The sequence below is a fragment of the Pelophylax lessonae genome (assembly GCF_965119305.1).
Source record: "Pelophylax lessonae genome assembly, chromosome: 12".
NCBI classification, from domain to species: Eukaryota; Metazoa; Chordata; class Amphibia; order Anura; family Ranidae; genus Pelophylax; species Pelophylax lessonae.
This window is the reverse complement of record NC_138779.1, coordinates 16,511,473-16,526,602: the sequence shown is the minus strand read 5'-3', so window position 1 is coordinate 16,526,602 and position 15,130 is coordinate 16,511,473. Positions and strand designations below refer to the sequence as shown.

The following is a 15,130-nucleotide window of genomic DNA, read 5'->3' as shown; positions in this document are numbered from 1 at the left end:
GCATATAGAGGAGTTCATCTTTCTCTATTCTTCCTGCAGCTGCCTGCTGAATAACTGATTCCCCTCTCCCTCCTGCAGGAAGAATAGGGAAAGATCAATTCATCTATATGCAACTGCCCCATCCCCCTCCTATACAACTTCTTTTGCTGGCCCCCCTCCAGTGCTCCTAATCTCCCCCCCTCGGTGCTCTTAGCCCCCCTCAGTGCACTAGACCCCCCCCCTGTTCTTTAGCCCCCCCCCCCCATGCTCTTCAGCTCCCCACAGTGCTTTCTCTCACCCCCCAAGTGCTCCCTGTCCCCCCCAGTGCTCTCCACCCCCCTGGTTTTCCCTGCCCACCCCCCAAGTGCTCCCTGCCCCCCCCCAGTGCTCTCCACCCCCTGATTTTACCCTGCTGGCCCCCCAAGTACTCCCTGTACCCCCCCAGTGCTCTCCACCCCCTGCACCTTCCAACCCCCCTACAATGCTTTCCAAACCCCCTCTTAATTCTCTCCAGCCCCCCCCCCCCCCCACCGTGCCCTTCAGCTCCTCCAGTGCTCTCTGCTTCGTCTGTGCTCTCCGGCCCCCCTAGTGCTCTTCTATCTTCTATCATGTCTGCAGTCTCTGAGCATCTCCTGTATCATGTTCTCAGTCTCTGACCATCTGTTGTATCATGTTCTCAGTCTCTGACCATCTGTTGTATCATGTCTGCAGTCTCTGACCATCTACTGTATCATGTCCTCAGTCTCTGACTATCTCCTGTATCATGTCTGCAGTCTCTGACCATCTGTTGTATCATGTCTGCAGTCTCTGACCATCTCCTGTATCATGTCTGCAGTCTCTGACCATCTACTGTATCATGTCTGCAGTCTCTGACCATCTACTGTATCCTGTCTGCAGTCTCTGACCATCTACTGTATCCTGTCTGCAGTCTCTGACCATCTCCTGTATCATGTCCGCAGTCTCTGACCATCTCTTGTATCATGTCCTCAGTCTCTGACCATCTACTGTATCATGTCCTCAGTCTCTGACTATCTCCTGTATCATGTCTGCAGTCTCTGACCATCTGTTGTATTATGTCTGCAGTCTCTGAGCATCTCCTGTATCATGTCTGCAGTCTCTGACCATCTACTGTATCATGTCTGCAGTCTCTGACCATCTACTGTATCATGTCTGCAGTCTCTGACCATCTCTTGTATCATGTCCGCAGTCTCTGACCATCTACTGTATCATGTCTGCAGTCTCTGACCATCTACTGTATCATGTCTGCAGTCTCTGACCATCTCTTGTATCATGTCTGCAGTCTCTGAGCATCTCCTGTATCATGTTCTCAGTCTCTGACCATCTGTTGTATCATGTTCTCAGTCTCTGACCATCTGTTGTATCATGTCTGCAGTCTCTGACCATCTACTGTATCATGTCCTCAGTCTCTGACTATCTCCTGTATCATGTCTGCAGTCTCTGACCATCTGTTGTATCATGTCTGCAGTCTCTGACCATCTCCTGTATCATGTCTGCAGTCTCTGACCATCTACTGTATCATGTCTGCAGTCTCTGACCATCTACTGTATCCTGTCTGCAGTCTCTGACCATCTACTGTATCCTGTCTGCAGTCTCTGACCATCTCCTGTATCATGTCCGCAGTCTCTGACCATCTCTTGTATCATGTCCTCAGTCTCTGACCATCTACTGTATCATGTCCTCAGTCTCTGACTATCTCCTGTATCATGTCTGCAGTCTCTGACCATCTGTTGTATTATGTCTGCAGTCTCTGAGCATCTCCTGTATCATGTCTGCAGTCTCTGACCATCTACTGTATCATGTCTGCAGTCTCTGACCATCTACTGTATCATGTCTGCAGTCTCTGACCATCTCTTGTATCATGTCCGCAGTCTCTGACCATCTACTGTATCATGTCTGCAGTCTCTGACCATCTACTGTATCATGTCTGCAGTCTCTGACCATCTCTTGTATCATGTCTGCAGTCTCTGACCATCTACTGTATCATGTCCTGAGTCTCTGACCATCTACTGTATCATGTCTGCAGTCTCTGACCATCTACTGTATCATGTCCTCAGTCTCTGACCATCTACTGTATCATGTCTGCAGTCTCTGACCATCTACTGTATCATGTCTGCAGTCTCTGACCATCTCTTGTATCATGTCCGCAGTCTCTGACCATCTACTGTATCATGTCTGCAGTCTCTGACCATCTACTGTATCATGTCTGCAGTCTCTGACCATCTCTTGTATCATGTCTGCAGTCTCTGACCATCTACTGTATCATGTCCTGAGTCTCTGACCATCTACTGTATCATGTCTGCAGTCTCTGACCATCTACTGTATCATGTCCTCAGTCTCTGACCATCTACTGTATCATGTCTGCAGTCTCTGACCATCTACTGTATCATGTCTGCAGTCTCTGACCATCTCTTGTATCATGTCCGCAGTCTCTGACCATCTACTGTATCATGTCTGCAGTCTCTGACCATCTACTGTATCATGTCTGCAGTCTCTGACCATCTCTTGTATCATGTCTGCAGTCTCTGACCATCTACTGTATCATGTCCTGAGTCTCTGACCATCTACTGTATCATGTCTGCAGTCTCTGACCATCTACTGTATCATGTCCTCAGTCTCTGACCATCTACTGTATCATGTCCTCAGTCTCTGACCATCTCTTGTATCATGTCTTCAGTCTCTGACCATCTCCTGTATCATGTCTGCAGTCTCTGAATATCTCCTTTAGCAAGTCTCCAATCTCTTACTCAAACTTAAACACATTGCTAATAATATTAGCTATCTATTTATGCTGAAGGTAGTACTGTGCAGGGGAGGCAGAGAGTGCAAAAGGGGGAACTGTGATTAGTGAGACGGAGGGAAGACTGCAAGGGGCACTGTGATGGGGGGGCTGTGAAATCTGTGCAAAAAATATTCTTGAACACATTACAATTTTTTTGTGGGTGTTTTTACATTTTAAAGTTGGGGGGGGGGGGGGGGGGGTGCCAGATATAGGATCCGCCCCGGGTGCCAAATGCTCTAGGTACGCCACTGCCCCAAACCCCTCCTCTGCACTTAGAAGTATTAAAAACGTCAAGATCTGCATTTTTGAATACTGTAATTTTTTTTTTGTCACGTCACTTCCAGGCTTCTACATCAGTGACCCGTTTAAAGCCGAATCTGGCTTTGTTTGGGTCTCTGGCCAGCCGGCGGGAGTGCGCGGGCCTCTATGATGTAGCAAAAATGTAAGTCTTTAGTCCTATCTGTGGCTATTGCTCCCACTACCACCTTTTCAGGCCCTCCTGGCTGCAGCTGCCCCTTTCCACTGCGCGTGCCACCACAGTCCTGCTGACTCTCTCTGCACCCACCCCAGACTGGGGTTCCATCCCAGTCCTACCAGGCATGCCTCCAAGTCCTCCTGACTGTGTTGCACACACCAGCCCTCTTGGCTGTTCCTTATTCCTCTTGGAGACTTGCCTGGCAGTGTTCTTCCACTGCCAGGACATCTCCATGTGTCTTAAGAGGGTCCCATCCACACCCGAGCCAAGGCCCAAGGTCACCCCCCCCCAGACTGGGAAGCTCCCTCAAAGACCAGCCTAGCACTCTATTTCCAGCTTCCACCCGAAACAACTCCTCCCCAGATGGGCTGACCCAGAGTATTTGAGAGGGCCTGCCCCTGCCAATCCAAGTTGGGTATAGTCAGGTCCTTCAGAATACTCCAGACAGCCCCACCTTACCTCCCCTCCCTTCTTCTGGAAGTTTCCAGCAAGTTCGAGAAGTAGGGAGGGGGTCTCAGTAATGCTGCCTGTGGGTCATGCAGCTCTCCTTGGATCTCTGCCTAACCCAGGAAACAAAACACAGACAGGCTTGGCTGCCAGCTAGGCCTGCATACATTTTCATACACTACCTCTATTTACACTTCTAGCACACTAGAGGGTTCTACGAAGGAACTCTTCCGGAAGAGTGCGACATTTTTCATATCCACCCACTCCACCCACACCAACGAATATACGAAACGAATGTCGGAGATCCAAAAATGATTTCCTAAAACAAATCGGTTTAACATAACGAATATGACAAAATGTTTTTCTTCAGTGTACAAATGCTTCTGAAACTGAACAAAAATTGCCAGCGTGCACGTGTCTAGCCACAAACATGGGACCCACTTTGCCTTGGATCAGCATCATGAGTTGCCATGGTGCGGGCAGACAGGCCACCAGAACAATAAAACAATGATGTGCTAGGACCAAGACGCACAGCGCCTCTCTTTTCTATAGTGATGACGGCTCGCTCGCACCATGGCAACGCATGACTCTGATCTGGGGCAGCTAGCATTCGAGACCATCCCCAGCATTCAGGACTTCACCCCCTTCAGACCTCATGCACCTCCCAACCTTTGCTGTGCAACTGAAGCCAACAGATTTTTGGGGGGCTCTGTAATAGAAAGGAGGGAGGATGATTGTGGGACTCTGATTGGAGGGTTCTGATGTGACAGGGAAACTCTGACATCAAGCGGGGACTTTTGGTGTGGAGGGAGGAGTCTGATGTGAAGGCTGTCACTTGCCTGGTGAAGGGGCCCTGCATGGCTCTGAAACGTTGCTTTTGCATGTGCCATGTAACCATGAAAAAAAGCTTTGGACCCGTTTGAGAAATCCTTGGTGTGCTGGTGACGTTTCTTCACATTGAGTATCTATGGTTCCCAGCCTGGGGTCACTGCAGCACCCACTAACACTAAATAGCCCTCTTTAGGTACATATGCATTGGGAATATTGTGACTGATGTGAAGGTGGGGGCACTGGGGTGTCTTGAGATTTTGCATTGATGTCGCAACTGAAGAAAGGTAGGAAGCACTGGTTTACATAGGGCCCATTAACATTGTGTGTTTCGGTAATAAATGTGCGCTAATTGGTGGTATGTGATGTATTAACCTACTTGCATTAAGGCTAGGTTTAGATGCAAGGCTTTATTTTGCTTTGCCTTTGAAAAGCAATCACTGTTCAGATCACCTTTCAGAGGTGTTCCCCAGACAGTGAGGAAGTGATGTGATGTCTCCTTACCTTCTGTTTTAACTGTGTCTCCATTTGCCTAAATGACTTGCAATCAGCGGTGGTCTGCCTGCCGAACATGACAAGGAAAACATTTTTTGCCTCAAGGTTGAAGAAAAGCAATGCATTTGCTGACTTTGCACTTTGCGGGGTGATTGAAGGCCCTGAAAGATGCAGCTCAACCATGTGCTTTTTAACGCCGCCCAACCACAAGAATAAATGACCCCTAAGGCAGCCCATTGCACTCAAAGGCGTTCCAATGGACCAAACCATCCAAAAAAACGAGCATGGGCAAAACATGTTTTGCTGGGATGATTAATGGTGCCTTGCTATGCCCCAGATCATGTTTTAAGGTATATTCAAAATAAATAACACCGTATTGCATTAACGCGTGTATCACGTGCGTTCCCACGTGCATATGTGTAAATTGTCCCTTAAAGAATTTGTCAACCCAAAATGTAATTTTCCTAATATGTGTATGAAAAAGTCTCATGTTCTTGTTGTATTGTTTGCTAGTTTCTCTGCTTTCCTATTAAAAACTGACCACACTAGGCATGTGGTCAGTTTTCCAGCCATGCTGAGAACTCAGCCTGCTCTCCTTCAATGATCAGACTTGTCCTCCTGATCCCCCCCCCCCCCCAGCTATTCACTGAGAAGACCAGTGTTCTGTTGTTTCTCCTCCCACCTCTCTAAGATCCTTATGCAGCTGAAAGCAGAGGGAATGTGATCATATAAAAGAGGAAAAAAGGTATTTATAATGTTTTTTTTTAAATAATTTTTATATCTATACACAAAATGTTTTACCTTTTATTTCTTTTTTAAACCAAATGGGTTGTTTTATAAGGTAATACTTTAAGGTTTTCTTTTTTTTTACTCGCTGGTCACGATTTTGAAGGCAGCCATGAAAATAGCTTTTTTTTTTTTTTTTTAATTCCAACTAGAGTTCCACTTTACCAAACAAAGAAAATCTCCTAATGTAATCTGTGGATTTACAACACCCAGAGAACATTCAACTTGCATTAAAAGGAGATAGAGATAAGCATGAAAGCGGAACACAGAGGATGCGGTTGCCATGGTGACAGAATCCACCGCCACCCCCTACACACCTGTGCATTCAGAATGATTCCACATCAGCACCACGCCGCTGTCCATTTCAGGGTACAGACGCACACTGACACGACAAATCAAAGAACATTGGTGTTGTGTAAAGTACGGAGCAAACCAATCTGATTCCGGTTTACTGTAGCTGGCCCGGAGACAGAAGATGGGAATTCCGATTGGCTGATATGGATTATTATATACTTTGTACATTGCTCTTCGCCTCAATAATAAAAGTTGCTATTCCCTCTAATATGTACACTGCTTCCACTCTTGATATAACAATCTATTTTTCATCCGCAATGCAGAAACAACATCCACAATCCTACAAATGAACAATTATCTGAAACAATCCCAGAATCTAGGACACCAAATGGCCACACCATACGGCATCATAGTATCCGGCCGGCGGCCGCACAACGTAGCAAAACTCCACCAAATATTAGGAAACACCCAGCCTACCTCCACTCCCTGCACTTTGAGTTTCATGTGATCTTCCCGCGTTGTTTTCCCGTCTTTTCGCTTTTTCCAGCAGTATCCATCTTTCCGATATTTCACCTTCTTACGATTGTACAAGATCATGGAACCATTCTGTGGCCTGCAAGAAAAACACACAAAAAAAAAAGTTATACGATTTTAATGTCTTCATTTCAACGACCCCTCGAGATCATTTGCAGTGTATTTGGCAAATTTGACAAGTGCAATCCTACGTAAAGCAGGTTTCAGATGTCCTCCCAAGTGGCCGCCTACACCTGCCCTCCAGCTACCAGACTTAGATTATCAGTAATACTCTCCAGCGCTATGTTAGCCACAAGCTCTTTTTTCCATTCTCCATGTTCTAGATTTTTTATTTTTTTCCCGAACACAGTAAATCCCCGGCATCATATATCACCGGCAAAAGAGCCCTTCTTACTTACGAGATCTCCTTTTATACCCATCATTGACACATTTAATTCATTAGCTGCAAGATCCACAAGTAAATGTTTGCAGGTCATAAACTATCTCAGGAAATCCGGCCCCTGGAAACAACACATGAAAAATGATGCTTGCTGAAATCTAGGATATTGCTTTTCTGTAACGGTTTCTCAAGACCCTACTTTTTGTTATGCTTGTCACTTACATGTTCAGGATTTTAAAGTGTAAACTCCAACAACTGTGGGAGTAAACAATACCCCAGCATTGGTATCAGTGGGAGGAATAGTGTCTCATCATTGGTGTCAGTGGGAGGAAAAGTGCCCCATCATTGGTATGAGTGGGAGGAATAGTGCCCCATCATTGGTGTCAGTGGGAGGAATAGTGTCCCATCATTGGTATCAGTGGAAGGAATAGTGCTCCATCATTGGTATGAGTGGGAGGAATAGTGCCCCATCATTGGTGTCAGTGGGAGGAATAGTGTCCCATCATTGGTGTCAGTGGAAGGAATAGTGCCCCATCATTGGTATGAGTGGGAGGAATAGTGCCCCATCATTGGTGTCAGTGGGAGGAATAGTGTCCCATCATTGGTGTCAGTGGAAGGAATAGTACCCCATCATTGGTATGAGTGGGAGGAATAGTGCCCCATCATTGGTGTCAGTGGGAGGAATAGTGCCCCATCATTGGTGTCAGTGGGAGGAATAGTGTCCCATCATTGGTGTCAGTGGGAAGAATAGTGCCCCATCATTGGTGTCAGTGGGAGGAATAGTGTCCCATCATTGGTATCAGTGAGAGGAATAGTGCCCCATCATTGGTGTCAGTGGGAGGAATAGTGTCCCATCATTGGTATCAGTGGGAGGAATAGTGCCCCATCATTGGTGTCAGTGGGAGGAATAGAGCCCCATCATTGGTGTCAGTGGGAGGAATAGTGTCTCATCATATGTTTGTTTTGCCAAGAGGCTGGCACTGATAGCTTTTGGAGTCATTGCACCTTGGGTGGAAACAGTGGTCTCTATGCAAGGCTTGACACACCCTATGCTAAGTCAGACCTATAGTGCTGCAATCAGCAAAGCTTATAACCACTGCTGATTGGAGAGCCATCGCTGTGACTCAGCAGGGAGTGTGTCTGACTTCTGCAAAGGGACCACTGCTTCCACACAGGGAGTAGTTAGACTTTAAAATAAAAATTATATCTGAGGATAGGTCCACTTTATTTACTTCCAGTCCAGGTATTTTTGTGGCACTTTTTGTTCACATGTAACAATCAGTATTTTTTGCTAGAAAATTACTTTTAACCCCCAAACATTATATATTTTTTTAATGCAGAGGCCATTGAGAATAAATCAAGAATTTTTTATGTCACATGGTATTTGCGCAGTGGTTTTTCAAACACAATAATTTCGGGAAAAATACCCTTTTTTAATTTTAATGCAAAAAAAAAAACCACAATACATAAGCCAATTTTATTGTAAAACATAAAAGATGAAGTTACGCCGAGTAAATAGATACCAAACATGTCACTCCCGCCCCACGACGACAAACAACCTAAATTTTACCATCCATAGGGAACTTTTAAAAAGCCTTCACAGGTTACCACTTTAGATGTACAGAAGATATCTGGTGCTAGAACTACTGTCTATGATCTGACATTCTCAAATGTGTGGGATGATCGCTGTTTGCGTGCATGTAGGACCAAAGTGCATGTTGGCCTTTTAGTGCAAGCATGGGAGGATGGTGGGCACTTTAATTTTTATTTTTTTTAATTATTAATAATTAATTATTATTTTTTTCCTTTACACTGTTCCTTTATTTATTTTATCACTTTTATTGGTGTTGCAAGGAATGTAAACATACTTGTTACAGCAATAGACATGTGACAGGTCCTCTTTATGGCGGAATCTGGGGTCTATAAGACCCCCAATCCCTCCTCTGCACTTAAAAGCATTCAAAAAGCCAAGATCAGTGTTTCTAAATACTTTTAATTTTCGAAAAATGGGGCTGATGGTTTCTGAGTTTACTATAAAGAACAGCCGATCAAAGCTGATCTCGATTTTGCTTGGCAGTCCGGATGAGCCTGCAGTGCTGGTCGCTCGGGTCCCCTGGTGGGTTGGGAGACCTGAGAAAGCTGTGGAAGTCGGCAGGAGGGGGGCCGTCCCACTGCTTTTAATAGCAATCGAGCGGCTGGTAAGCTGCTCCGGTTGCTATTACAAGAGAGCCAACTCTCAACCCGGCTCTAAAAAAACAATACCGGGGTGATGCTTGCAGCTGCATATTATCCTAGTATAACCACTGAACGTCCAGTGACGTCCGGGTATGTCACTGGACGGGAAGGGGTTAATACTGCAATGGTTTTACTCCAAGCTCAAAAATAAGTCATACGTTTAAAGGTTGAATTAACCTATTTTCATGGTAAATTCAATGGTACATTTAAATATTAAGCTACAAAACATATTTGTAACTTTTAGGGAGTGAAAAAGAATAGGGACATTTTTATCCTCCATGGCAGGCATTCCTCTGTTGCGATATACTGAATGGATTGCTAAGTATGGAAACATATGCTAAGCAGCGGCTCTTCATTTTGAAGTGATATAAAAAAAAAATACACGAGGAACGACGGCGCGCAGCCCACAGAGACAAGAATCCGCATTTGCAAAAATTTACAGTGCTCTGTTAAGGCGCAGTAATTGGCTTTCCGAAAACCAAAACAGAAAGAAATACAACAACGCCAGCCGCAAACAGGAGCAGTCGTCGTAAAAAACTTTCCTACCCAAAAAAAGTGCGAGCCTGGCAATAATTCATGGGGAAAACTCCCCGGCGACATTAGCTAAAATGATAACGAGGAACGGGGTTGTAATGTGTGCGTGATCACGAGGACGGAAATATTGTTAACTGACAGAATTGCGTGCGTGCTCCGGTCCAGGTAATTGAGACTTTAAGTTACATTCTTTGGTTTTTTCAAAGTTTTGTAGAGCTCCTATTGACTAATAAAACAAAACTACCTGGAAGTTTGACAAATGCTCGGTCCAAAAGCCATTGCATAGGAAGTGTAATGTGAACTAAAAAAAAGAAGTGTAATGTGGCCAAGTGGCCAACAGGGGCGCTTTTAAAAATATGTATAAAGGAACTCTCACTTTTAATTAAAAAGAAAGGATATAAGGCTGTAAAGGCTGAGTACAGTATTTGTAAATTACTTTTCTTTTTTATTTTGCCAAAGCATTCCATTTTTGCTTCTTTGCAACCATTGCAACAGCACTTCAGTGCTCAGGACTGCACTGTACAGGACACTCCCTTAAAGTGTATCTAAACCCCAAAAAAATAATAATAATTATTTAAATGTAATATATATTCAGCTTAACAACCCTTAGATATGTTGGTTGCATTACTAAATAGATAGGAAGGTATATTATTTTATTTGTTTTAAACTTTTTTACATTTCTCAGTTACTTCCTGGTTTTTGGCCTAGGTTGGAATAATGTCATACATCCCAGGAGTCTTCTGGAGGGGAGGAGGGGTTTTTACAGCTAAGCATACCCTCCTGCCTGCATGCCTGAGCTAAGGGCAGATGGATTCCAGGGAGTAAATGCTACATGAATCAACTGCCCATACTCAAGATGGCTGCAGCTACAAATGCTAGTGGGGGCGCTTTATAAAATATATTTAAAGGAACGCTCCTTTTTTAATTAAAAGAAAGGATATAGCACATGTAAAGTACTGTATTTGAAAATTACTTTTCTTTTTTATTTTGCCAACGCATTCACTTTTTGCTAACTTGCAACCATTGCAACAGCACTTCAGGACTACATGTGCTGAAAAGGAGACATGTATAAAAATGTGCTGAGGAAAAGACCTGGCATAGTTTGCAATACTTTATACGCTCATTTGCGCAGAAATGCGCGCATGCGTACGAATGTGCGCACAAAGGTTCGCACTGGCACATGTTTACATTGTCGCATGTTCACATTGGCACATGTTCAAGCACATCTGCCAGAACTGGCGCCAAGCGTCCTATATAAGGTCAGTCGCTGCGCTTTGCTGGATGATCTTCAGCCACCAGTACTCCTTGCTCCTGTGTTCCCTGTATTCTTTGGATTACCTGTTGCCAACCTGGTTTCCCCCTGGACTTCTCTGCTGCCTGATCCCTGGTTTTGACCCCGGCTTCTCTTGCTCTACCGTGCATTACCCCAGCTTGCTCTTGACTACCCTTCTGTTTGCTCCACTGGATCCCTGTGAATGACCTCAGCTCTGTTCTTGACCACGCATCTGCCTACCCCCTGACTTGTCTTCCTGAGTATGACTTCGGCTCCCATCCTGACTACGCTTCTTTAGTCCAGTCCGGCCAGCCTGATCCTACTTCCTCAGGTGCCACCTTGTCTATGTTCGCTGTCCTGGTTCTGCTACACCCCCAGGGGCTACAGAGGTCCTGACAGACCAGCTGATAGCTATTCAGTTCTGCCGTGCCACAAGCAGCTTCCAGCATATCTACCTAAATGGCACCCATGCTTCTTTGAGCCTAGCACTCTCTGTTCTCACCTTTAGGGGTGCTTGGAACTTAGCTACAAGGGAAGCCCTCTCGTCAAATCGGCCTCAGACCAGGTACTTGACAACTGTACAGGATGCTACTATAAAGGGAATCTTCACTGCATCTGAGCACCAAAAACCAAAAACACTATTTCATTCATTTTTAATATTCAAAGCAAACTCCCTCATCCATCTATGTCTTCATGCATTATTTTGTTGAGAAATCACTTTGAAAAACAGCCCCTAGCATTTCTGGCCATGGTCATCATGAGTTAATATAGCATTTACTTCTTGGAACTCATCGGCCCATAGTTCAAGCATGCATGCAGGAAAGTGAGCTTAGCTAAGAAAACCCCTCCTCCTCTCCTTCCCTCCTGAAGACTCCTGGGATGTATGACATAATATACCTAGGCAAGAAACCAGGAAATACCTGAAGAAATGTAAAAAAATTTAAAAACAACTAGCAACATGAGGAATAAAAATAATCAATATTGATTGGGAGACTCAAGTACCACTTTAAAGTATCTTAACTAAAAAAAAAAATAATGATTATTTAAATGTAATATATTTCAGTCTACCAGCCCTTAGATATGTTAGTTGCATTAGTGAATAGATAGAAAGTTATAGTATATATATTTGTTTTAAACTTTTTTACATTTTTTCAGTTGCTTCTTGGTTTCTGGCCTAGGCCAAAATGAAGGCATCAGTCCCAATAGTCTTCAGGATGGGAGGAGGGGTTTTCACAGCTAAGCACACCCTCCTGCCTGAATGCCTGAGCTAAGAGCAGATCAATTCCAGGAACTAAATGCTACATGAATCATCTGCCCTTACTCAAAATGGCCGCAGCTAGAAATGCTAGGGGGGGGGGGGGGGTGTTTAAAGTGATTTCTCAACAAAACTAAGCATGGAGTAATGGATGGATGGGGGAGTTTGCTCTGAATATTAAAAATGAATCAAATAGCGTTTTGAGTTTGTGGTGCTTGGATGCAGTTAAGCCCCGCCCTCTTTGCCATCGCACATATGCGTCATGTGGACAGCAAGAGGTTAGGGAGTGCACGGTAGAGTCAGACATCCCAGCCACAGGTACATATTATTTAGCTTCTGCTTTTTGGAAATAAAAAAAAAAAACATGGAGTATAAAATAAACATCTAACAGAAAGTCTTATGTTCCTAATGGCCGGTGACACTCGGAGATCAGAAGACAAAACCTCCTCCCTCGGTCCCCTTCCAGCACCATCATCTGCTAGAATAAAATATGAGAGCCGCTAAACGTGCGATGTGCCAGGAAACGCCGCCTTGTATCGGCGCCAATTACAGGTCCCGCAATGAAGCTGCCCTGACACTTTGGAAAGGTGTTTCTCCTGCCAAGTGCCGCATTTGCATGATGATTCTGAGCCGGCTACCTGGTGTCATTTCACATCACCGGGAAAGTGACATTTAGTATTGCATTTGTCTGGTACCTGCTGAGACCCATTCCACCACCCAGTAAGCACATTGATCGTCAGTCATGCATCTCGCAGGAAACCATTAGAAGCATTTCATCTGAAAGTGCGCTTCTTCTCTGTCGCCGACGTGTCATAACAAGAGACTAGTCTGCCGTTGAAGGTACACCGTTGCGGCATCAAAGCCACGCACTGACCGCTGTATATTCCCGCTTTAATTGGGCCCAGGATGAATGGCTGTAAAAGTTTTCCTCTAATATTGTGACAACGTTCTCTCTGGAATCAACAGTTATTCAAGGAGAAACTCCAGATGAATAGAGGAGAACGGGGGAGGCCTGTTGGTGCTGCTGAGCCGACAAACTTCACTATGATCCAAATAGCCAAGGGATCAGGGAATTTCTGTTAGCCAGCTGGCCCGGATATCTGCGCACGCTCATACCTTTGTGAGTGATGTCCAGGCACGCGTGTGCATACATTCGTCATGGTATGTCCGCAGACGTATGTGCATGCCTGGAGCTAGCACTGGCACCTGACAACTTTAAGGCATAACACTGCCTGCCTCCTCCACCCCTCCCTATGTCAACCCCCTTTAAGGTTTTACCCCCTTCATGACCAGGCCATTTTTTTGCTATTTAGCACTGCACTACTTTACCTGGCAATTGTGCGGTCATGCAACAATGCAACACTTAATCCAAATGAAATTCATATCATTTGTTTACACAAAAAGTGTTTTCTTTTGGTGTTATTGGATCACCACTGGAATGTTTATTTTTTATTATATAAATCAAAAAAGTTTGTAAATTTTGAAAAAAAAAAAAAGAATTTTTTTTTTTTATTTTCTACTATAAAACATATCCAATAATATATATATATATATATATATACATATATATATATATATATATATATATATATATATATATATATATATCATTTCTTCATCAATTTAGGTCAAAATATATTCTGCTACATGTCTTTGGTAGAACGGGAAAAAAAAAAACCATTAAGTGTACATTGATTGGTTTGTGTGAAAATTAAAGCATCTACAAACTATGGTATATATGCTGGAATTTTTATTTATACATTTTTTTTTTTATACTAGTAATGGCGGTGATCATCAGCAGCTTATAGTGGGATTGTGGCTGACGCTGGCTCGGAGGTACACTAACTGACTGACACTGACATCACTAGTGACACCAATACAGTGATCAGTGATAATACTATACATTGACACTATTAATGACACTGGCTGGGAAGGGGTTATTCTAGGGGAGATCAAGGGGTTAACTGTGTGCTGTGCAATGTGTAATGTGCGTAATGTGTTTTGCTTTTTACTAAATATCTGTTTGTTTCTTCTCCCTACTTTGCAGGGAGAAGAAACAAACAAAACAGATAATTTCCTCTGTACAGAGCCCTGTGTATTTGTCAACACAGGGCTCCGGGCTGTGATTGGACACAGCCGATCAGCAGGTCTCAGCCATGAATCATTGGCTGAAACCTGTTGACGAAATCCGACTCTGTTCAATCACAGCGGGAGTCACCGGGGGCGGAGGTATCTGCATGCCCACCCCAAACCCAGAAGAAGGTGCCAACTTATAGGTAAGTGATTGTGTCTGTATGACCCGACTGCCCGCCTTCAGTAAAATCACTGTGGGCAGTCAGCATATGGTTAAATATTTCAGTGGAAATGCTGCTTCCTGCCCTTCCCCTCCAGTGCTCTGTGCTGGTAATAGCCCCACCCTTTCCTCACACAGGCTTGTATTGCAAGCAATGGGTGAGGGATTATATGATCAGATCTGTTACTGAGTGCTGATTACTGAGTGCACTGGGTCTGACTCATCACTTTTGGACTACCCAGTATTTAGATGTCTGATACACAACTGCTGTAACAAGAAAGTGTAGATAGGTCTATGACAATGGATGTTAGTGGTACGATGGCCATCTGACTGCATATCTATTTTTGTAAATTCAGTAGAACTTTAATATTTGCTACATGGGAGATTTGCAACCCGCAGTTTTATGTCGTCAACCGTTTCAGGTTCAGGAGTGATTGCAGTGTACTTCAAGGGCATTAAAGGGTATTAAAGGGCAAGAGGATAGATGCGTGTAGAGAAACTCCCCTTTGTCCCAGGCATAGAG

At 44.3% G+C, this 15,130-nt stretch overlaps 1 protein-coding gene across 9 annotated transcripts in view; it reads right to left on the bottom strand.

The window, feature by feature from the left end:
- Window positions 1-15,130, bottom strand: part of CAMTA1 (calmodulin binding transcription activator 1) — a 2,131,086-nt gene that overhangs the window by 1,288,699 nt on the left and 827,257 nt on the right. For all 9 annotated transcript variants that reach the window (XM_082273273.1, XM_082273274.1, XM_082273270.1 and 6 more), the window contains exon 4: window positions 6,582-6,717. In XM_082273273.1, coding sequence (XP_082129399.1) covers window positions 6,582-6,717 — 136 coding nt within the window. The remainder of the gene's footprint in view (window positions 1-6,581; window positions 6,718-15,130) is intronic.